A 22,663-nucleotide genomic window follows, 5' to 3' on the forward strand; every position below is an offset into this window, starting at 1 on the left:
TCCTTGCTCTTGGTTCTTCTCACTTGTCAGTCAGCCTGTAGCTAAGTCTCGTAAGATATCACCGTGAGGAGCTTTGAAGGGCATGTTTTCACCTCATCCACAATACTATTTGAAAACTTGAGGATACAGTACTTTGGAACTTGCCATAAAGTAGCAGCGATATATCTCATCCAAATACAATTTATAAGGTAGGGCCCAATCTGTTCCAGAACACGGCTCCAATTTGTTCCGATTTGGAAGCAATTTCCACTTCACCTTAACATTACTATAAAGATTTAATGTCACAGCATCATAACAGCATCATATTACGATATTAGGATGGTATTGTGATGAGTCTGCAGTAAATGTTTTAAGGGACATTTTAGTTTCGTAAATATAATGAGTTAGATGAAATTAACCACAAACGATAGAGACCGTAAAAGACCCGGTCTTAACTTTAACGCGTGACGCCATATCATTTTGGGGTTAACATTCCGGGGGAAGTCAACTCAAACATTTTCTTTATAATATTATGTTCTATGTGGCTCCACTAGTCTAAACATGCTTTTGTGATGAATATATCATTCATGAAGTGGATGTGAATGAAGCAGCAAAATTCACACAATTGTATCCATCTCAGGGGCCAGCCATTTTGCCACTTGACTGAAAATGACAACACGGCATAGTTACCAACCAATTAGGGGTGGATGGAGGGTCATTCCCTGATTAATTGATTGAATCATCGATAGGATATTGATTCCCAATAGATTTGTTTGTTGCAGCCTTAATTATAAGGAATTTTCTTTTGGAGTTGACTTCCTCTTTAAGATATTTTAAAAGGTCAAACTAATAAAAGTAATGTACTGACATTTGTTGGATCTTATGGTCATACTGCTGTTACACTTGATGAACATCATGTTTAATTGGAAGCACAGAAATATTGAAACTATAACAATCAGGTGTTTTTTTTCTTTGGGATGACACAATTATCTCAGCACATAATCATTATTGATGCCACTGACTGAAAATGCGGGCTCTCTGATTGCAGTGATTTAAACTGTCTTATTTCCATGAAAATGATTGCAATCATGCCATCAGATGATCTTTAGAAAAAGTGTTAATCAAATAAAAAAATCAACGTCATTCCATTTGTCATTGATTGTAGGAATCGTTCAAACGTTATTGAATAGATGATGAAGGCTGTTTGTATTCATTCAGTAGATCACAGATCTCCATTAAAGAAGAACCTATAAAAAATGATAAAGTTAATATCATCACAATTCATTATTTACTGAGATACTAAGAAAACATACGATCTGTCATTTTATTTACAATGTTAACAAAAAAAGAGCTGCCTCCTTAGGAAGGCATTAAAAACGTTTCAGTCCTAAGACCCACCAACCTCTTAAACCGCACACAAAGGCTTTCATCCTAAGACCTCACCCCAATTAGATGCTGTCTCACTTCAATTGTGCACAAATGCCATTGCTTTGCATCTTTATCTTATCAATCGCTCTGTCAGTCTCCCTATCTTCAGTTTTGTCATTACTTTTGCAATGTAAAACGCACTGAGATTTTCTCAGGCGATAGTGGCTCCTTTAAATGGCAGCAGGCATCATCTAATTTTGCTGCTTTAAAATTGTCCCTGTAGTTCATTCATGCATTCATGCATTCGTGCATTCATTCATTCATTCATTCATGCATGCATGCATGCATGCATGCATGCATGCATGCATGCATTCATTCATTCATTCATTCATTCATTCATTCATTCATTCATTCATTCATTCGTTCATTCATATTCCCCTTATCCTCATGAGTCATCCCTCTATATTTTCTTCCATAACCTTCCTTAAACCAAGATGTTTTCTGTGCCTACCCTAAAATGGTTTTGCTGCTTTTGTCTAGCATTGTTGTTTATGTACAATATTGTTTACTGTTGAGTCTTACCATGACCTTTGAGCTGCTCTGCTAGCCTCAGTGAGGTCATTTCTTCAGGACCCGGGGATCATCAGTGTTTCATTGTTCCGACCCAATTAGAGCGTCACGGTGGCTGCCATCAAGCGGCCGCTGCTGATGACTCACAATGACTATATGATTTTCGTCAGTCTGACGAGAGAGCTGTGAAGTGAGAGCTGCTATTTAATGCTTGATTTGAAAGCTGCTTTTGAATGGTTTCAAATTAGGTCTAGAGTTCCTTTTGAAATACTCCGGGAATATATTTCAAGAAAAGAAAATGGGGAAAAAGTCTTCGTTAGCAAGTCTTAGTGCTCTCTAAACCTCCAAAGGACTTGACAGGAGCAAAAAATAAAAGGGAGGGAAATGTGTCTTGAGTATGAGGAGGGAGAAAGTGGGGATTGCTTTGATTAAGAGCAGTCTTCATAGCAGCTCTTTCTTCTTACACATCCATAAAGTATCTCCGCTCACATCTCTGGCTCTTATTAAAAAGAGACTGGTGTCATTTCATCCCGAAGGCAAGAGGCAGGAGATCATGTTTTCCAAAAGAAGCAGGAGGGACGATACTACTCATCCTTTCTCATCTTGTAGAAGTGGCGGGTATTTATGTACACAACAACAGAGTATACAGAGAGAATGTCCAATTAGAGGTATGCTACCTATAAACAAGATATTATCCGATATACTATGAATATGTCTAATTAGAGGTATGCTACCTATAAACAAGATATTATCCGATATACTATGACTTGGCATCAAAGTTAAATGTTATTATTAATCCAACCTAAACTTCAACTTTACAAATGTTATCTATGTTGTGGTAAAGATTTGTCCCGCAATCCATGATGGTAATTACAGCAATTTACAGGCACCTTATCCCCCATCTATTTGTTCAAGTGGATGACCAAACCAATTAATTAGGGCAAGCTCTCTATTAGAGTGGAGGCCGCTATTTGAGGAAGTGCGTGTCCGTGTGTGTGAATTCACAATACTGTGTATGAATTTGTTGCAACAAGAAAACTTTTACTGGGCATGGATTAAACATAATTTTTAAGGTTTTGGAATTGGGGATGTTTTCGACATTAGACTTATTCTAAAGAGAGAGTACATACAGCCATAGATCCCATTCATGAATATGAATTGATTGCTCAGTGTGATGACCATTGTGTCCCATTAGAAGTAAAAATTGCAGAATTATAAGTTGCGCCGGTGAGTCGCTTGATGACTAGTGACGCGTTGTTTAATTAGGCCCAAAACAAAGTCCACTGGGAAAATACCTTTTCCATTTTTCTCTTCTTGCTCTCGGACTCATTTGAGGCAAGGTATATATGGTCCCTTCTCGGCCGGAGCGATTAAAACTCACTGGAGCATGGCGGAAAAACATGTTTGGAATTCAAAGCTCCTAAATCTGTATGAAACACAAAGCTGTGACAGTGCGTCGCCTCCGAGGGTTGTCAAGTGCTTCTTGACATTGCGAATGACTGCAATGGGCCTTCCAAAGAGCACTAGCCGCCACTTAAATAAAATGGACTGTATCCAACAAAACACTCCATTGTTACAGTAACAGCGAGTGCCCTTAAGTGCAACTGGTTGGCAGCAGTGCGAGTGAGTTTTAAATCACACTGCGTTCAATTTAAAAAAAAAAAAAATCCCTTTGCTTTCAGTTCTCAAAGATCCTTGCACTGAGGTAACCTGCAGCTACGGCAGCACCTGTGTCCAGTCCACTGACGGCTTGTCGGCTAAATGCATGTGCCCGCTGGGCTGCGAGGGCAGACCAGAGCAGACGGTGTGCGGCAGCGATGGGAAGGACTACCGCAACGAGTGTGAGCTGCATCAGTATGCCTGCAAGCACCACAAGAACATCAGGGTGCAACATCAAGGACCATGCGGTAAGATTTTGGACTTTTTCACATTATACGCAACACAAGCCACCCTCCTCTGGATTGTTTCCAACACTTTTTCCCTATCACACAAATTTATTTTGCCAGCTTTCCCATGATTAATACGCCAAATTTACCTCCCTTATTGTACAGGGGTTCATAAAAATTATGGATATTCTTCTCATTCATGTTTACCAGTACGTATAGGTTGTAAAAAAGGTGTACTTATGTGCCAATATGATGTTTAATAGCTAATGTTATAATATTATATAATGTAATTTTTTTTCTAACATAAGTTTTTTAGGTGTTCCATGTGCAGTGCCAACAATATAGTGAAATGACGTCAATAAGTTCAATTAATTTTTACACCCACTAGATAGTGTCATCACACTCACTGTTTTAAGGTTTTTATAGAATTTAATGACTCACAGCTCCACAGCCGATCTGTCGGCAAGGCAGTCACACCTTTATTTATATAGCGCATTCCATATATATGGTAACTCGATGTGCTTCCCAAAATTAAAATTGCAACATTTGTAAGCACCTGTAAAAATGGAGTTAAATATATTAAAGTAAAGATATACAAAAGTAGATCACTAAAATATGTACAGAGGAAAAAAAAAAGCTCTTTAAGGGTGATATTTGGAGGGTCGTCTTATTCTTGGGAAATTACGCACATTCATGAGCTTTTTTTTTCGCCAACACAAGCATTCCTGCAAGCAAGGCCAAACATATGAATTGCTTGTGAATTGAACAAAACATAAAACTATGAAAGCAGTGTGAAGTTATTTGTGCAGCAAACAAACAAATAGAAAACACAAAGAAAAAACGTACATTTCTATTCTGACACGCTCCAAACTAATGATAGTATTTTCTTGTAAGCTGAAACTGCTTGTTGTTTCTCTCATCTGCTTTATCTACTACCTCTGGCTATTATTTCTCCTTCACATACTCCACTTACTTACAATGCACCCCTGCTAATTCTCATTGTTCAGTCCATTTTTGTTGGTTTTTTTGCCTCACACCGGCACTCCTGTAGCGTAAACTGTTGTTCCTCTTAAGTAGCACTTGTCATTTTCACATGGGGCGCCCACACCGCCCACCCACCCCCACACAAACCTGTTTTCATCTAGCAATGGTTGTTTACTCCCAAGGCGATTCTTTTTCCCCCTCTTTTGTTGTGGAGAGCCAGATGGAGGGAGAGCACAGTAGTTTCTCTCTCTTAGAGACAGAGCCTGGTGGTGGGCAACGGGAGATGGATATGCGGGTCTGCAGACAGAAGGTTGCTCGCATAAATCCAGCCCGAGTCGGCCCATGGGGAGTGGTGCTTCCCCGATTTATCCGGGCTGCTAGTTTCTGCCGCAAACAGGCCATTCTTTTTATAATTACCCTCCTTGCTCGGCTGGAGGAGAGCAGGGGATCTTGGAAGCTGTTCTTCTCACTTAATGGGAGGTAATGGTCTTGCTCTCAAGTATTGGTCTGGCTGGCACCGAGGCGCTGCGTTATGCAGAGGTGCCACGTGCAATGCGCCATGTGCAATGCCACCAAAGACCGCTTTGCTTATCTTCTCAAGCTTCTGCATTGCGCTGCTGGAAAAGAATCCTCAGACTCTCAGATGACAGACCCACTGTCCTTCGCATTGCTGCTATTTGTATCGCTGCCAATGATCATTTAGAAACCATTTAGCCTTTTTACGATTTTGGGCTCTACAAAAGTAATAATAATTAATTTAAAGGTAAATGATGTATTGATAGATTATTGTAATTAATAAATTAAAACCTTATAAGTTAATTGTTGGTTGAAAATATGGATCTACTGTGTCTGGATAAAACAAATCTTCATTTGTGGTTTACTCCATCTAAAATTGACAACAAAAGTGTTCAAAAATAATAGATTTTGAAATGACTTGACTATTGAATTGGAGATAGATTATGTTTTTTTTCATTCCATTCTTAGTATATACAGCACCATTTGAAAGAATTGTCTCATTTCAAGGTCAGGTCTCAAAGTGGAATCATTTGATAGCAGCACTCAAAACCCAGACATCCATATAAGACTGCAGCACTGTGTGTTTGCTTGGAACTTAAACTTGGAACTTAAACCCACATATGTAAACATACAAGAGTATTCAAAAATCAGTTTTGAAAAGTAAAACTAAAAATCACCCAATTCATTTTTAAAAGCTAAAAGCTGCAGTCTGTTAAAATTGAGATAACATCTGTCTAAGTGCACCTACATGTCTCAATGACAAAACTATGTTGTGTATTTTTGCTTTAAACACACACTCTGAAGATCCTGAGCAGTTTTTCTTCAGATATCACCAACTATTGACACTGTAAGCTTATTTCAGGTCTTTAGATTGGTTCTGCATATCCATAACAGGAAGCTCTTAGTTATGACATTCACATTTTATCTCTTGAGTTACACAGCTCAGAATACTTGGTATGTCTTGGGCGAAGCGTGGCTGCGTTTTAATGCCACACCGCAACATAAATCCTTTGTCTTGCCTCATTCTAAAAATGTGTCGAGCAGGATAAAGCCCAGAGTCTTGTTGCGATGCGTCACAACGTTCTCTTGCTCATCCACAAACCAATCCCATTATGATCCAGGGATGATAAGGCCAAACAGGATAGCCTGCACCGAAGGAACAGCAACGAGGAGCGAATCCAACTGACTGCCTCTATCTCATTCCTTGTCTGCTTTAGGATCAAGAGCACACTCGGAGGTGCTCTCAGTCGCTAGGCTAAAGATAATCTACTTTGTAATATATGTGTAGCGAAGCAATAATGGAAGAGTATTCCTCCATTGGCCACTTTCTTAGGCTAACCTCCACTCTTCTACGCTGACAGTCATCTCTATTTCACCTGGTACATTAAACGGTCCTCTCATCTCCACCCAGAAATTGTAATCAAAACATGATATCAGGTGGCCGTATTCATTGGTTGTACGGGTAACATTTCTCCTCGCCTCTGTGGAAAATACTTTATCTTCTTCCTGCCATGTTGCACCAGTCAATTAACATTCAGGCATGTGTGTGTCCCCACAGACCCTTGTAAAGACAATGAGAATAGTCTCAACACATTGTGCCGGGTCGAGGCCCTCACCCGCCAGCCGCTCGTCTACAGCTTGCCCGGGTCGTGCCCTCCGCCTAGCGAGCCGTTATGCGCCAGCGACGGTGAAGACTACCCCAGCGAGTGTGCCATGAGAGCAACGGGCTTGCAGAAAGGCATCAAACTCAGGAAGATCCACGGGGGGCGATGCAGAGAGCAGGGTAAGCGTCCACTTAACCTTGCACACTTTTTGTTCCTCCAATCCACTCCTAGATGCCGTTACCCTTCAAAACAGTGTCATGCATACAACCATTCACAGACATTTCTGCTTAATATTTGATGAGCTGGCATTAAGACCTCACCCCAATTTAACTCCTCTCAGTGCTATTGAGATAAATAGTTTTGAGGCCTTAGGGTCAGTCCCATTCAAACATTAGCCTCCTCCAGCCTGATAAGAGCCTTCAAACTGTATAAGTAGGACAGGAGGGGAAAAAAAAAACATTGTTAACAAATAGTTGCCAGCTTGAAACGTTTGCCTGATAGGCCTCTGAAGACCAGTTTCCCTGCTGTGTTGTGGAATAGCGGCGAAGGTTTAGGGCAGCAGCGTGGACAGACAAGAATATCCGTCTTCTTTTTTAGAGTTGTCAGTGTCAAAGGATGAGAAACGCTTTGAGACTACAAACTGAAAAACCGCAATATTCATTCTTTCATTCACTCTGTAGAAGGAAATGGTACAAAAAGTGTAGTTGTTTTTGTGATTTTTTTTTCTGAAATATTAATTTTGTTTCTCTTATTAACATTTTTGTCAGTGTTGACTGAAACACACTTGGTAGCAAAAGTTCCACGTACGTGTGTGTATGTGTGTGCTCGCTTGTGCCTCTCTCCTAGCCTTTTCTGTTATGCCAATTTTAAATTAAAGAACAATCCAATTTAAGAAACCAATCCATGAAATCATATCCCTTAGCAAATTACAAGTTGGTAACTAATCTAAATGACCGTTTCGACATGCTGTTGCACATCCTTGTGGCCCCCTCAATCAGATTGAGCAGCAATGTAATTAAGTGTGACATGACATGCTTTTAAAGAAAGCGGGGAAAGGAATTGGATTGCTGTACAAATATGATCCACCGATCAGTAATGAAATAATTTCGAGGCCTTGAGATTGCTGCAAGAACAGAGACCTCAAATTGGATTTTCTCACTTTGCCGCTAAATTTGCCGTATACACAACCAGTTAATCTTTTCTTCATTTTCCAAGAGAATTTTTGCTTGGTGAGTTGAAAAGTAAAGAATGTAATAGTTTAGACCTGGCTGTAAAAAAATAATTTTAGAGGACAGTCCTATAAGACTTTTTGTGGTGGGAGTGTAAAGTTTAATGCTAAGCTTTCCATTACATCATTAGAGCGTCAATTACGACAACACTACAATCACTCAAACCTTGAGAATGGATGTAAATGGCCCTTCTGAAATAGTGGGGTGGAGTGGGGGTGTTTGGGGAGGGGCACGTGACCAAATGGGAACATGTTTTTCTTCCATTTTTGCCAAAATAGAAAGTAAAGTGTAATTCCACAACCACTAAAATAGATGACAGTGGCACTCTCATTGTCAGAGTGTCTATAAAGTTATTCAGCAGATTTAGATAACTTTTTTGTTTTCTTTAATGTAAAGATACAATGTCATGCTTGCAGAGGTGTGCATATAAAAATATAGGTTCTTAAACTAATCACGACTCAACTTCAGCTTCTGGTGAGCCATGATTGGTTGTGACCTGAGACTTGAGCAACTGAGATAATTTTCACTCCACAGGAAGTGGCAAAATGGCCACACCCTGTGATGAATAAAAACGGGGTGACGCAATATTAATCAGAATGGCGTCTTTAGACTAGTGGGGGCGCTCACACAACTAATTATTGTAAAGAACACTTTTATTTCAACTGACTAACCATTGTTCTTTTCTGTTTTTCAATAAAACAGTCAGTCTCAGAATTGGCAGTGTTTTCATCTTTTGAGTATATTTCGACTCAAAGTTAAAGAAATCAACACCTTATTTTTAGGATGTAATGTTATGTTTTCAAACAAACACTGCTTATGTCAAATAAAAGTTCTGCACACGATCAAATTTGAACCAATCATCCCTGGATTCCCGTTTCCATGTTGCAGACGAATGTACGGAGGAGTGTCGCTTCAACGCCGTGTGTGTGGTCGAGCAGCTGAATGCTCGCTGCTCTTGTGATCCTATCGAGTGCGACGGGACCTACAAGCCCGTGTGCGGCAAGAACGGCCGCACATACACCAACGAGTGCGCGCGTCGCAAGGCCGAGTGCCTGGCCAAGACTCTCATCCCCGTTAAGCATGCGGGACCCTGTGGTGAGTGGACCAAAGCGAGGAGGACAAGGTGTCCTTTTACCCGCTTCCCTCTTTCTTTTCTCTTCTTCTTGTCGTAAAGTTTAGTACCACATGTCTTAAATGGTTCAATGATGCTTTTCGAAAAGGGGAGGGTCAATCAAGCCTGTGCCTTCACTTCACTCATTCATCTTTGAAGCTCATCCCTCCATCTCCAACGACACTTGCATGATCCCTTCATCCACATCCGCCTCGATCTTTGTCTCACTGTCTTGTGTGTTGTCTAAAAGAAAAGCTGTTCTTTCTTGTTGCAGTGCGTCAGTCAGTCCGTCTGTCTGTCTGTCTTTGTCCATGTTGGCTGTGTCTCCCTGGCTGTCTGGCCGCAGGTGGAAAGTGGGGTCAGCCAATGGGCGACCTCATCAGATGGATGCTGGGGGGTGAAGCCTTCCTTCCCCTTTGCTCCGAGCCAACGGAACAGGAGGGGTCTTGTACCGCTGCTCTTCTTCCTGTCTCCCTTTTATCACTCTTAATGCACAGATATGATCAATGAGGTTGGAGAAGTCTGCCTACTTGTTCCATTATTTTCCCAGAGCTACCCAGCCAAGTTTTTCCTTTTGTTCTGCATGCTGCAGCGCACGCCAGCCCCTAAACTCAAAATTACCCAAATTGGCCGGTTCACCATTTTCTAAAATATTGATTAAAAACCCTTGCAGCTGCAGTCTTTTGAGTACGAAAGCCATCACGGCCGATTTTACTGCCGCATGTTTTTTTGGGTGGAAGAATGCTCTTTTAAATTCAAACCAGTAGATTCCCTTTTCACTCCGAGGCGATACAAGTGCAGCACAGAATTTAATAAAACCGAGTTTACCCATGAATAAAATGGCAAAATGAGTTTTCAGGCAAGGAAGCACAGTATTTGAGGGTTTCCTTCTTAAAAAGGTACGTTGACATCTTTTCTGCCAACCATTCCAACTCCAAGTTGTCACATGACCTTTTTCCTGAGCGAGACGATGGGACCGAATGCACACTTTAGCAGATTATCTGCTTAACACATCACGATACTTTCTATTTGGCGCCAGAGCAGAGCTGAATGCCAAAGTGGAATGACAATGGCAATGTGTTTTGTTGTCGTGCCTTCCAACAACTCCACCCACATTTTTGTCCTGTTATTCGACTTCCTTCTCAATATCTCCTCCTCCCTAGTGCATCATGCGCCTCATCTCTGTGTTTGCGCGTGTGTTTTAATGCATTTGTATTGACATTTGCATATTGTTCAAAGGAGAACACCACAAATGTCAAAGCTTGAGTTTGTTTTTTTAATTAAACATCAAAAGAGAAAAAAATATAGGAGCCCGCCGAGACAGTGAGCTTCGTCAGACTGTTGCATGCAATATACATTTGCACTTTTTTTCCCCCGTCTTACTGACATCAGATTAGGTTAGTCACTGTCTTTAAAAATACTATAGAGATTAGCATAATTGGAAATGACCAGAGCTCCTTCAGTGCTCGTGCGATCAATCAATAAGGCAAAAAAGCTGTGGCAACATGACGTGGTGTGAGGTTTCCTCCGTGATGCTTGCATCTTGACGCTTCAGCAGCAGCGGCAGAAAATGTCAGCCCGGTGCGCAAACACAATCAGTGCCTCCAGGCTTGGGTTTCATGTGGAAGAAGTTGCGTTTGGTTCTGTTTGCCTTGCATACTTGCTGCATTTGCTCTTGGTGATGGATGCATGTCAGTCAGGGTTGTAGTCAGACACTATTCAATTTACAGCACATGTTAAATGACGGTTGATTCAGTACTAAAATACGTACATATACCATCATTTTATCAAGTCGTCATTTAGCTCCATGTATTTCAGGAAAATGTCCAAAATAGTTTATTGCAATTCCAGCAAAAGCAACAACTGATAACAAATATTTAAATTATATTGTTATTTGGTCCACTACCTATAAAGGACCACTGAAACCTGAGATGGATTGAGTCAGCAATGAATTGCGCAACAGATGTTGCAGTTTGGTTGAAAGGGCAATTTTTATTACACTTAGATACATTTCAGATTTTAGATTTGATTGTTGACGAGAACTATACTGAATTTCCTATTTCACAGTTTTTATTCTTGAAGCCCACATCCCTTCCAGTAATTTTTTTAATGTACCCGATCTCCTTTAGTCTTCAAACAACGGCTTGTTGGACGATTCATTTGAGCTTTTGAAAGTCGTTTAGTTTTATCTGCTTTGACTGCTTGTGATGATTTGTCATGTAGAAATGATTACCTTCTATGTTGAGTTTAGGCCATACTGTAGTTCAATAATACACCAAGCCAAGCACAATTGATTAAAGCGTCCCAAAACCTCCATCTCAGTTTGTCACATTAGAAGGGGAGACATATCTATTGTGGTTAATTTATGGACCAGAGATTGTAAATCCTCACAGATGGCTTTGTTAGTCATTTCCCTATGCGATGCACAGAGATGAATTTTAGTAGTAATTTGGTAGTAAAATGTTGTTGTTTTTTTCCCCCACAGCTTGGTTTGAGAAAGTAGACAATGATGGATTGTGACAATTGTTCAGCTGTTCTTAGATGGGGAATTATTTGTCGAGATATATTCTGGGGACCTATTTTTTCTTCGGCCCCTCACTACATCATGTCAGAAAGGCAGAACATTTCTAACAGATTTAGTTTGAAACAGATTTGATTTCAAAGTGTTCTTGCAAAGTTTGAATAGGATTTGGGATACATAAAATTAAAGTAATATGTTTTTAAATGGCAATTATGGGTAGTATTTTATTGTTTGTTTGTTTGTTTGTTTGTTTGTTTGTTTGTTTATCCCAAGAAGCCACTTTGTTTGGTGTTTCAAATGCTTTCTATGGTGCGGTTTAATGAGGAAGTACCAGTATATACAAATAATATAGATTGTGTAAGTTTATCCATAAGATTTTGAAAACCTCTCGATTGTAAGTCAGGCTTGCTAACCATTATTCCACTGGGCTGTCACTCCAAGTTACATGCTGCAATACACCTTATGTTTTGCAATAAATCCCCAAATAATTTATAAATGCTCCATAAAGGGTTGCAATACTTGAACTGCGTGAGGTTTATGGATGAGTTCACGCCTGTCGGCAAGGTTTCCCCATGTATCTCTTCTTCATCACATGCAAAACATCGTCTTTTATTTAATTACGAACAATCATAAACAATATGTTTCAACATCAGCGTGTCAATAATATGGAAGAGGACTTGCCTGAATTTGGCAGGAAAGAGCCAGTAAGTGGGCCATGTCCCTGGAGCGCGCTGGGCATTAACAATCAAAATGGCTCAGTGAGTCCCCCACGTGTCATTGTACCTGTGCGCAATGTACTCTGCCTAATGTGCTTTTTTTGGCTCTTGTCTGTACCGCCCGCAGCTTGGTAAAAGGATATTTGGATCTGCAGCATGTCACAGTGCGTCAAAGACATGCCATTTATTGCCGCTGCTGCTGCCTCCCGTCTTACTAATGCATGGTGGATACATTCACGGTGCAAAAGAATAAAACTACTCCAAAGGGTTAGAAACTAATTAGGGTTTGAACTAATTAGAATTTGGGGGGGTAATGTGAACCTTTTTTCTACCTCGGAGGATCTTTTTAAGCACGCTAACATATGTGGTCTTCAGTTCTTCTTCGTTCAAATGTATGTAGCTACTCACAAATTGCATATTGAAGGATTATCAAAAGATCTGGAGGGTTTCTTCTCCTTTTCGATAGTTGTCTATTATACATGTTTTGTTTTTTACTATTACTATTACTGGCCCAGTCTTTACAGATAGTTTGATTCAAACATAGAGCACTCGGACAATTCTTTATTTTGTTAAATTCCTTTGGGCGCATGTGTCATGACAAGTAAAGTCATATCAAAAAGGTTTGATCATTTTCAGAATTGCACAAGAATTAGCCAACTCAAACCTGTCATTTACCTTTCAAAGCAAAGTTAAATCATTTCGATATATTTAGAAATACTGATTACATCACAAACGGACAGATACCACAGTCTAACCCAAATTCCATATATTACTATTCTTTTTCAAGAATCGTATTGATTCCCAATTGTTCTAGGAAATGTTATTGTACATGCAAGCTTGCCATTTTAAGGTGACATACTAGCAACTAATGCTATGCCAGTATGCCACAGCCTCTCGAAGGTGACCTATGGTGAATCATAACTTGTGTTCATTTGTATCTGAGTCACCTCTTGAGGTTTTGACTCCAACTTTGACATGCTGAGTTTTGAGGGCTTACTTCAGCCTAAGAGCAGTTTCTGCTAATCAAGTTAATTTGAGGAAGTGCGGTGGGAAGCAGATTGACAGCAGGCAGACGGCCAGTCCAAGTAACGTGCGCTTCAGGCGATTACCCGCAAGCAGAAAATGTCGAGCTTATTTGGGTCAGCAGGGTGTCAAAAGTGACTTGAGGTTGCTTCATGCCGCTGGGCTCTGATGAAATCAAGCAAAGCTCCACGTTTGCAAATTGGGTATAATTTGATTTGATTACTCTCGGAATGCTCTCTCTTGGCTTTGATTGGCAGTGCAATTAATGACATCAATTGCAAATATATAAGATTTCACATCTGAAAAGTAAAATGTAGACGTTCTTGGAAGTATAGAATTTTACTTTAGAAGAGAAGCATTGCGTTTTCCTGGTCAGCTGATTCTAGGCAGAATTCACATGGCTAAATCAAAAGTGCCCCAATGGACAGTCAAAATGTACTCTGTATTACATTTAAAATGCACTATGGTCTTTGCTGAGAGGCCACCTTGCCCCTCATAATTATTCACAAGTAGTAGACAGACACAGCCCACAGGGTATGTCTTCTCCTTTATGTTAATAGAGATTTTTCCTTCCCGGATATCATACACGAACATCTTAATGGAAAAGGGTGACAAGGGATTTTGATCAAAGGATGGCAAGTTAAAAAAAAAAAAAAAAAAGACAAGTTCTGCATCGGCTGCGTCCCGCTGGAACGCCGGCTAGTAATGGGCATGTAAGGTCTTTCCCTCGGCCAGTTGGCCGCCGCAAGTGTCACCTGGAATGCGTCAATCCCACAAACTGCAGAGGTTGGACTTCAATTACCTATGCATGAATTGAGCAGCACTTACCTAAATATTCCCCTAGCAATTTGGCAGCATGTTACAGGAGTTTAATGGGACTGCATTATCCCCACTTGCCTGCTTTGCATGTGTTAGAACTTGGATTTTAGGGTTGTCGCTTTATAATTATTTAGGACTTAGGCCTGCAGTGGAATTTCCCAAGTGCTGTTCCAAGTTAACAGCTCTGTAGTAAAACTAAAACAAAAGTGTAAAGAGAGAAAAATGGAAAAATGTCAAATTTTGTACTCACCCTGAAGTCTACGACTTAGAATGAGCTTAGAATTAGTGCATCTGCCTGGAACGTACGGATCTTAACTTTGGGATAATGGCATCTATTGTCTTTTCTTTAAATATATTATCCCTTACCTCCATTGCAGTAAGTTTCACCTCGAGCTGTCTTTGAAATGTATAACCATAGCATCTAAATTCTGAGGTTGCATTGTAATCCATTTTGGACCTTAGCCTTTCCGGATTCACATTGATGCGATATAGAATGTAAAGTCCTTAAGTTGTGCAGCAGAATTCTTCCTCATTTTCCATCACCGTCACATTGGGCCGATGATTCAGCCTGTGGAGCGACATCAACAATGCCTTGGCTGAACTGCCAAAGTATATGGCTGTGCAGATGTTCCCATTCAGCCGTCACTTTCATGAATAAATAACTTGCCGTTTTGGTTCATTCTGCAACAGAAACACAGATACATGCATGATGTGTTGCATTTAAGGGTTTGGGAAAGGGAAAATATTACCATCCCACAGGACTATGTTGAGAGCACTCTAAAGCCTCTTCTTCCATCTGAGATAAAATCAAATAAATCTTCAATTTCTTATTGTGTAGCACCAATTTTTACACTTAGGGAGAGTCGTCTGTTTTTTTTTGTTCCTGACACGCTCTCCCATTAATAAATCAAGCGGAAACTTTGCTCCTAGGAAATGGTAGTGTGATAAAAACAGTTTGGGATGGAAATACTTTGATCTTTTTTATATGGGAGACAAAGGAACTATCGGAGGCTGCAGTTGCTTGTGACTTTGTCTGGTGAACTTTTGCACGGGCAGAAATTAAGCTTAAGATGGCACGCTTTGAAAAGGATGTTGCGAAAGAGTCTTTGCTTTTCTAAAGGCTAGCCTGAATTCATCTTGTGCTAAACATCTTAGGTCTTTATGTGCACCTCTAGTGTTCTCTCATGATGTAGCAGCAGAAGACCACCTACTGTATAGAAGATCTTTCATAACGTCATAATGTCCAATCGAAGCACTACAGAAGAGTAATGTTTAATGTTATCCGTTTATTACTCACTTACAGGGTATACCCAATCTGCAAATTGTATACATTTTTACCCCAGTTTAACCCAAAAACATTTTCTATACAATTCAAGTATTTTTCGCGGAATTCCTTTGAGAATAGATTGTTTCAGGTCATTGACGATTATTTCATATTGTTTTCATCAAACAGGGACTTGCATGCTCATTGTGTCTATCAGATATTAATATAATGTGGCTAGGCTTTACACAATCAAGATTTTGGGGCCGGTCAACAAGGTAAAAAATAGATAATCGATCAACGATCCAATCAAAAGATGGACGGAATCTATTTAAACAACTTGGTTATTTACTGTAAATAAAATAGCTACAATTTGCAATTTTAATATTGAGGGGAGATTTGAACTTCTGGTTACTTTTTAAATTATTTTTTACTTTGGATTATCGACAATGGCAGCACAGAATGTGTGCGCTGTACGTGGTCTCAATTTACAGATCTGATTGGTGACTTCACTGATTGGCAAATTATAACATTACAACTTCACCAATTTTGCAGAAAAATGCAAAATATCTGCTAATCCAATCCAGCTGATCAGACCTGTATAAAGTTCTAATGTTGTAGCATGCAAGTTGACACTTCGCTCAGGGTAGCTCTAATCAATCAGACATAAGACCCCAACCATGCTAAAGGAAGTCCTTAATAGTCGTACAAAGGTTGGACTACGGAAAGCCTTACCTCCACAGCTTCCAACAAAAGCAACAAGTATAAATAGTCTTCAAATGAAGACTTCAGTCGCCCTGAAGCTTCACAGGCAATTTTTCATTAAGATTTATTTGTTGCTCTGACCTGGAGACGCACCATATTTGGCAGGGAGGGCCATCCTTCATGGCTGAAAGCTCTGATGAAAGTCGCCTCTCGCATACTTTGGATGCAAAAGTGCACACCGCCCTGCCGTCAGACCTCAATCTAATAGTTCCATTGCCTCGTAAGGTTTTTAAGAATTGATTGAGTCAGGGCGACGGGCTCCGATCAAACGACTGTTCGAATTTTCTCCTCTCCTGATCAACTCAGGTCGTGTCTGCCCCGCCTACGCCCGTCTTCCGAAAACTGAGCAGAATCCAGCCTTGGTTTTAATGAAGCTGTGCTGGAGTGTAAGCGGAGACACTGGAGCGGACACTTTCCTGTGATGTTCACATTTCATATCTGCTTCTGCCCAGTAGCTTGCCGTTTTTAAATTATTAACCAGAGACCTCTTTCTCCTTTCTTTTCTTTATTATTTTTTTTCATTATTTCTTTCTGTTCTCTAGTATATGTTTTACTTGCTTTGGCTGAATCCTTGGCTCTTGCTGAAATGCAAATGGCAGCCTTTGAAGGGGCACAGTGGGAATGTCAATTAATCCTGACGTTTTTTCCGGAGCGCAACCATTGTTCGTAGGCTTTTTAATCTCTGTTGTGCCACGGGGCAGCATTTTTTTGTCTTGGTTTGTCTCCGTGCCACCAGTATGAGAAGTCCTCAAAGATTCAGGATACACCAGAGCAGGCACATAGGAAAGGAAATGAGGAAAAGGCATCACAGAAACAGTGTGGTATTGCATAATTGTATTTTTTTTCCCTGCCTTTTCATTCATTTTGAACAGTTCTCAGTGTAGCTGTACTCCAAATTGTCACCTTTTGCCCATTCTAACCCAAGACTATTCTCCAACCTCTGGTTGAAATCATCACTCCCCATCACTGTTCCATTATAACGTTCTGTCCTTTGGGTTGTTGGCTTTCAGATCTCCACACGCCGAGCCCCTGCTTGGATAAGGTGTGCCATCACGGCGCAGTGTGCGTGGTCAAAAACGATGAGCCCGTGTGTGAATGCCCGGAAGCCTGCCCTCAAACGTCAGACCCGGTGTGCGGTTCTGACGGCAGCAGTTACGGCAGCCCCTGTGAGATGCGAGCAATGGGCTGTGCTCTACAGAAAACCATCCACATCCAGCATAAAGGACCTTGTGGTGAGTAGTTGCATGTTAAACTAACAACAATATGCTCAGATAATTTTGAACAAAGACGGACTAGACTTGGTCGATTGATATACTGTACTATTTTTGGCAGAAGTTGTGTTACTTTGTCTAAAATGTACATAACAATTCAGTGCATTAAAATTAGCTAACGCATTACCGGTACAGTATTTAGACATTTTATAATGACAAAGGGCTATTTGTAGTCTAGTGGTTCTCACAGCTGACTTTCTATGAAGCTGATGGGAATCAATTCACACTCAATTCACACTCCATGCCCCAAAATTGCTTAGTGACAGAACGTATACATTGCCACTTACACTATATAAATAGACAAGAAGAATAAGAGTCTCAGTTTGAAACAACAGAATGGAAAGAGATCCCCATGAATATATAATTGCCACTGCGTGCTTACTGACGCAGAGGCGTAAATGATTTCCTATTCCTCTGCTGTCCGACCATGTTATTGTTTCGCAGGTTACGGAATCAATGGCATACAAAAACCACTGTTCTCTAACACAGGTCAAACTCTTGATTTTCGGCTTTTCTGTCGACTTAATTCTTTGTCAGACCTTTAAGTGTCGTGTTGCACTTTAGTCCCAATCAAAGAGAACACAGAGAATACTTGTGTGTAATTGGCTACATGAGTCACTTGGCATTATCCGGATGTGTCGGCGCATCAGCTAATCATTAGAACACAGGGGACAATGGAGTTTCAAGTTGAACAAATATCTACGGATCCACTTTGCAGACACATGGTCCCAAGAAGAGATTTACAGCTTGTTACAGCCACTCAGTGAATACTCTCGATGCCATCTTGGCAGCCCAATTATCCCACCGGCTCCATTGGCGATTGAGTATTTTCTTTTTTGTCTTCTCACTTCACACACAACCACACATGCATGCAGCTAAAGTACGGCAGTAATGGTGCGCCACGCCGCCTTCCCCAGACCTCCCTCACTCAATATCCCCTTCACAGCATTTTACGAGGATGGATTTTTGCTCTGCATATTTTTAAAAGAATATGGCTGCAGCGGGCCATCCGGAGTGATCAATACAGGCGAATTATTCTCACTTTCCAGGTGTGGTATCGCATTCATCTTAAATTTGGAAACAGTGTGATTGCGAGAACGCTTGGTTTGGACTAACACGGATTACTCCCTTTATGCCTGCCCATGAAGAGGATAACTCATAAATTTAATATACTATAAATTTAAACTGTTTCTGGTATCATGGCAACAAGAAATGAAACTACTTTTCACTGATGTGTTGACACAAATGGCGCCAGCCACCCCACAGGTAAACGCCATGCAGCTGTACTCAAATGAACAAATTGGACCTAGCAACAGTCTAGAGAGAAATCCAGCCCAGTGGGTGGTTGTTGGGGTTTTTTGTTTTTGTTTTTTTTGGCAGTATAACCGTAACAAATGCCGAGCCAATGGTTTGCCTGGAATTGATCATGATCATGTGAGTTATTTTTGGGATGTTTGCATGACTTCATTCAGCCCAATCACAAATGGTTCCCTGTAATCCCTGCTGATTATTACTGGCTATTTCCTCTCCTAACAGTGTTTATGAGTCAGAAAGGGAGAAGCGGAATAAAATACAGAGTTGTACATCAGTTTACAAACAGCCCTGTTGCAGAACAGTTCAATTTCTGAACATAATTGTGTAAAATTACCTTTGTTCACACTATTTTCAGTTCATGAATTGTTTTCGCAAAAACATGCTTGGTAGGCCGATTGAGCACAAGTGTGAGGGCGGATGATTGTTCGTCTCTTTGTGCCCTGCGATTGGCTGGCAACCAGTTCAGGGTGTACCCCGCCCACAACCCCCATGGGGACAAGCGGTATAGGAAATGGATGGATGCATGGAATTGTTTTGGCAGAGCCACGGAAGGCTCAATTGTGCTTTTTTTGCAACACATACTCTACACATACCGTAAAAAACACCAGCTAATCCATTGATGCCAATGCAATAGCCTTAGATTATTTCATTTCGCAATTTGGCCCGTGTAGTGGCGTGACGGCTAGCTTGATTTACCTTTTGTCCATCTTGGTTTACCTGATCAGAGTTTTGTCAATAATTTAATTTAAAAAAAGAGATGATAGTTAAACATGGTAACGTGCTTATGTATGTGATCTTGTTGCACAGTCTGTCATCTCCCATCTGTACTATAGCAATAAAAGATTAATAATTAATTTATAGTGCTTTTCTCGGCACCCAATTATGCTTTACATAGCTGCACATACACAAAGAAAGATTTAAAAAAAAAACGTAAGCTTTGGCGGATGCAGCTGGAGTGGAAGGAAAAGAGTCTAGTGATGAGCAGCCCAGTGACAGCTAATTAGCAGGTTTAAGAAGGAAGCGAAGAGAAATTTACCCATGTTATACCTTTGGCCATGATATTATTGCTTGCAAGTGATAGTGTCAAGTCAAGTTTATCTATACTGCCCCCAATCACAGGGACTTCTCATGCCCACAGTTCACAAATATTAACGACATCCCCTGATCTTAACCCCCCCCCCCCCCCCAGCGGGCAAGGAAAAACAAGAAAAAAAACAGTGCATACTGAGGTTTTGTGATTTAATCTTTCACTTTACCTTTCTTGCATTTTAATGTTCCCTCTCACCCAGCTTTGTTTACATTCTCCATGGATACCATTTAACGAAATAGCTGCCATATCCCGCATAGCAATAGAGTTCCCAAAGCATAATTATTTTGCACAGCGATTTCATTGCAAATACAGTTCTTTCTTCAGAATTAACTTTGTAATATTGGATTGTATTTGTTTTGGGGGGGGTTTCTTACCACACAGTGATTAAAATGAGGTTCTGTCCCTGGAACTTGTTGATTGCATTTCTGTTCCTTTCAATGAGAAGCATTACCTTGGCTTGCAAAGGTTAAATTTGTGGACCAATTTAACACTCTACAGAGGATTTGATCCTGTTGAAAGAATTAGATGAAAAAATAAGAAACTGCCATTTTAGTCATGATTGAATAATTTTCAGTTTGTATATACAGGAGATGAGAAAAATATGCTAGCAGATTTACACCAAGCAAAAAACAATGTGGGACCTGTGTGAAACAATAACCAACTTAATTTCAGGTCATTTTTGGTCCAGTTACATTTGGTCCAAATATACGTATAGCAAAATGAATCACTAAATACTTTGTTGTGTTCCATTTTCAATACATGAAATGATAAATTATAACAGCTATCATAAGAAGCATTCATTTGATATGCAGCATTTATTCATTCAAGTAGTTGATGCTGCTGGCCATTTTAGAATATTGGCCATTGTTTTAGGTGATACATTTCGTGTATGTCATTCATCAGCTACTAATCCAGAGTAGCGATCCCCATCCACCTTCCCAATAAGTTTTTATGTGGTCTCCTGTGTGCTTATGTGTGCGCACGTTAGACTCCAATATGATTGTATTTCCATCCTTGAGGGCTGTTAAAAAAATATCGTTTATCTGTATGACTCAGGTGCAACCTTATAGCAATATGAGTGACAGTCGTTATTGTTCTTAAGATCTCAACTCCCCAGTCCCACCCGCCCGCTTAAATCCAGTCCCCTCTGGCATTTTTAGTGTTGCGTGACCTCGCCACCTTGTCTCAGTGGTGCTTGGTTAATAGACGCCTCAGCTGGATGTAACATTCACCAGAGGAACGAGGTCGTTGGTATGGCTTTAGCCAAACAGATAGAGCTGAGCTGTCGGAAGGATGTGACAAAAGGAAAAAAAAATAACCTGCACCACACCAGATTTTTCTCTCTCCCACTGTTTTTTGAAATGGTAGACGCAGGAGAGGGTGACATATAAGTCGCACAAGAAAGGGGAAATAGGTTGACGGAAAAATAATGAAGAGGAGCAAACCATAAAGATTTATAAAGAAAGCGCTAATTGGCATGGGTGAGGCAAGGCGTTGATGGTTTTGTCTTCGTAGTTGTTCTTGCTTTTGCACTTCCACACAATTCAGTCCTCTGGTGTGAACCACAATTAACCTTTTTTTTTTCTTCAGTGTGTAAGAAAAAAAGAATCCAAACTCCAATATTTAGCTTGAACAGTCTGTCAAGTAATGATGGACTAAAGATTTTTTGAAAGCACTGTACCTTTTGAACTTTGCAAAGTGGTGTGGCTGATGTACTAAGGAAGAATACAAACAGTTTTGGCGATTGGTGTTGCTCAGTTTCTTTGAGTGAATAGAACCATTCTTCTTGGCCCTGACTCAGTAATAATCTTATCTTTTGTCTGTCACATAGTAACGTACATGGAAAGAAACAAATGGTTTAACCTGTGGCAGAAGTCTTTTATTCCAGTATTAATATAATTTACAGTCTAAAAGCATATTTGCCTTACTTTCTCTAATGGGGTTCAATCTGTGCTGCATTCAAGGGCACCAAAACAGAAGAAAGGAATCAATCTGAGTGAGATAAATAACATCAGAAGTTTCCCGTCGAGGCCCATGCAGGGACTTTCAAGGGCACCCTTATGAACTCTAGAGTGTAATAAAGGAAATGAGTATTGTGAGACCACCTGTGTTAAATGCAGCATGAAAATTACAGATGCTATCGTGGGTTCTTTTTGTGTCATTAAACCCAGCATCTTTGTTGTATTAGGAAGCCAATTTAAATCGTCACACAGCAGTTACATGTTCAAATCCAAACTCAAGTTGCTCGTATTTCTGCTCGCGGACATAGACGCACAAATATCAAAATGTTCGTTGATGATGTGCCTTGAATGCACTTTACTTTACGGCCCCTGGGACTGGAAGAGCCGAGCCCATAAAGATAGCCAAAATTGCTCAGACAAGAAATACAACTACATACATACATAACCACTAACAATAAATTATTATTTTCAAATATACAGGCATAAAAAATGGGTCAGATCTGTAATAATTGTTACTTGTCTGTAGGGGTTGATTTTTTTATGTTTAAAGTAAAAGGGTGTTTCAACTGTTGCTTTTGTATTGTTGCTTACCTTTTACTTTTATGTGCTCTGGACAAATCCTCCTAAATTATCGTAAACAGCAACCTCAAATAGTATCAATTACAATAAAATATT

At 40.2% G+C, this 22,663-nt stretch overlaps 1 protein-coding gene across 2 annotated transcripts in view; it reads left to right on the plus strand.

Annotated features, from left to right (window-relative positions):
- The window catches only part of agrn (agrin), a 175,190-nt gene that overhangs the window by 91,288 nt on the left and 61,239 nt on the right, over positions 1 to 22,663 (plus strand). For both annotated transcript variants that reach the window (XM_061264995.1, XM_061265006.1), the window contains 4 exons: positions 3,600 to 3,824; positions 6,862 to 7,086; positions 9,025 to 9,231; positions 17,363 to 17,584. In XM_061264995.1, coding sequence (XP_061120979.1) covers positions 3,600 to 3,824; positions 6,862 to 7,086; positions 9,025 to 9,231; positions 17,363 to 17,584 — 879 coding nt within the window. The remainder of the gene's footprint in view (positions 1 to 3,599; positions 3,825 to 6,861; positions 7,087 to 9,024; positions 9,232 to 17,362; positions 17,585 to 22,663) is intronic.

This window comes from Syngnathus typhle, linkage group LG2 (genome assembly GCF_033458585.1).
Source record: "Syngnathus typhle isolate RoL2023-S1 ecotype Sweden linkage group LG2, RoL_Styp_1.0, whole genome shotgun sequence".
In the NCBI taxonomy this organism is placed as follows: domain Eukaryota; kingdom Metazoa; phylum Chordata; class Actinopteri; order Syngnathiformes; family Syngnathidae; genus Syngnathus; species Syngnathus typhle.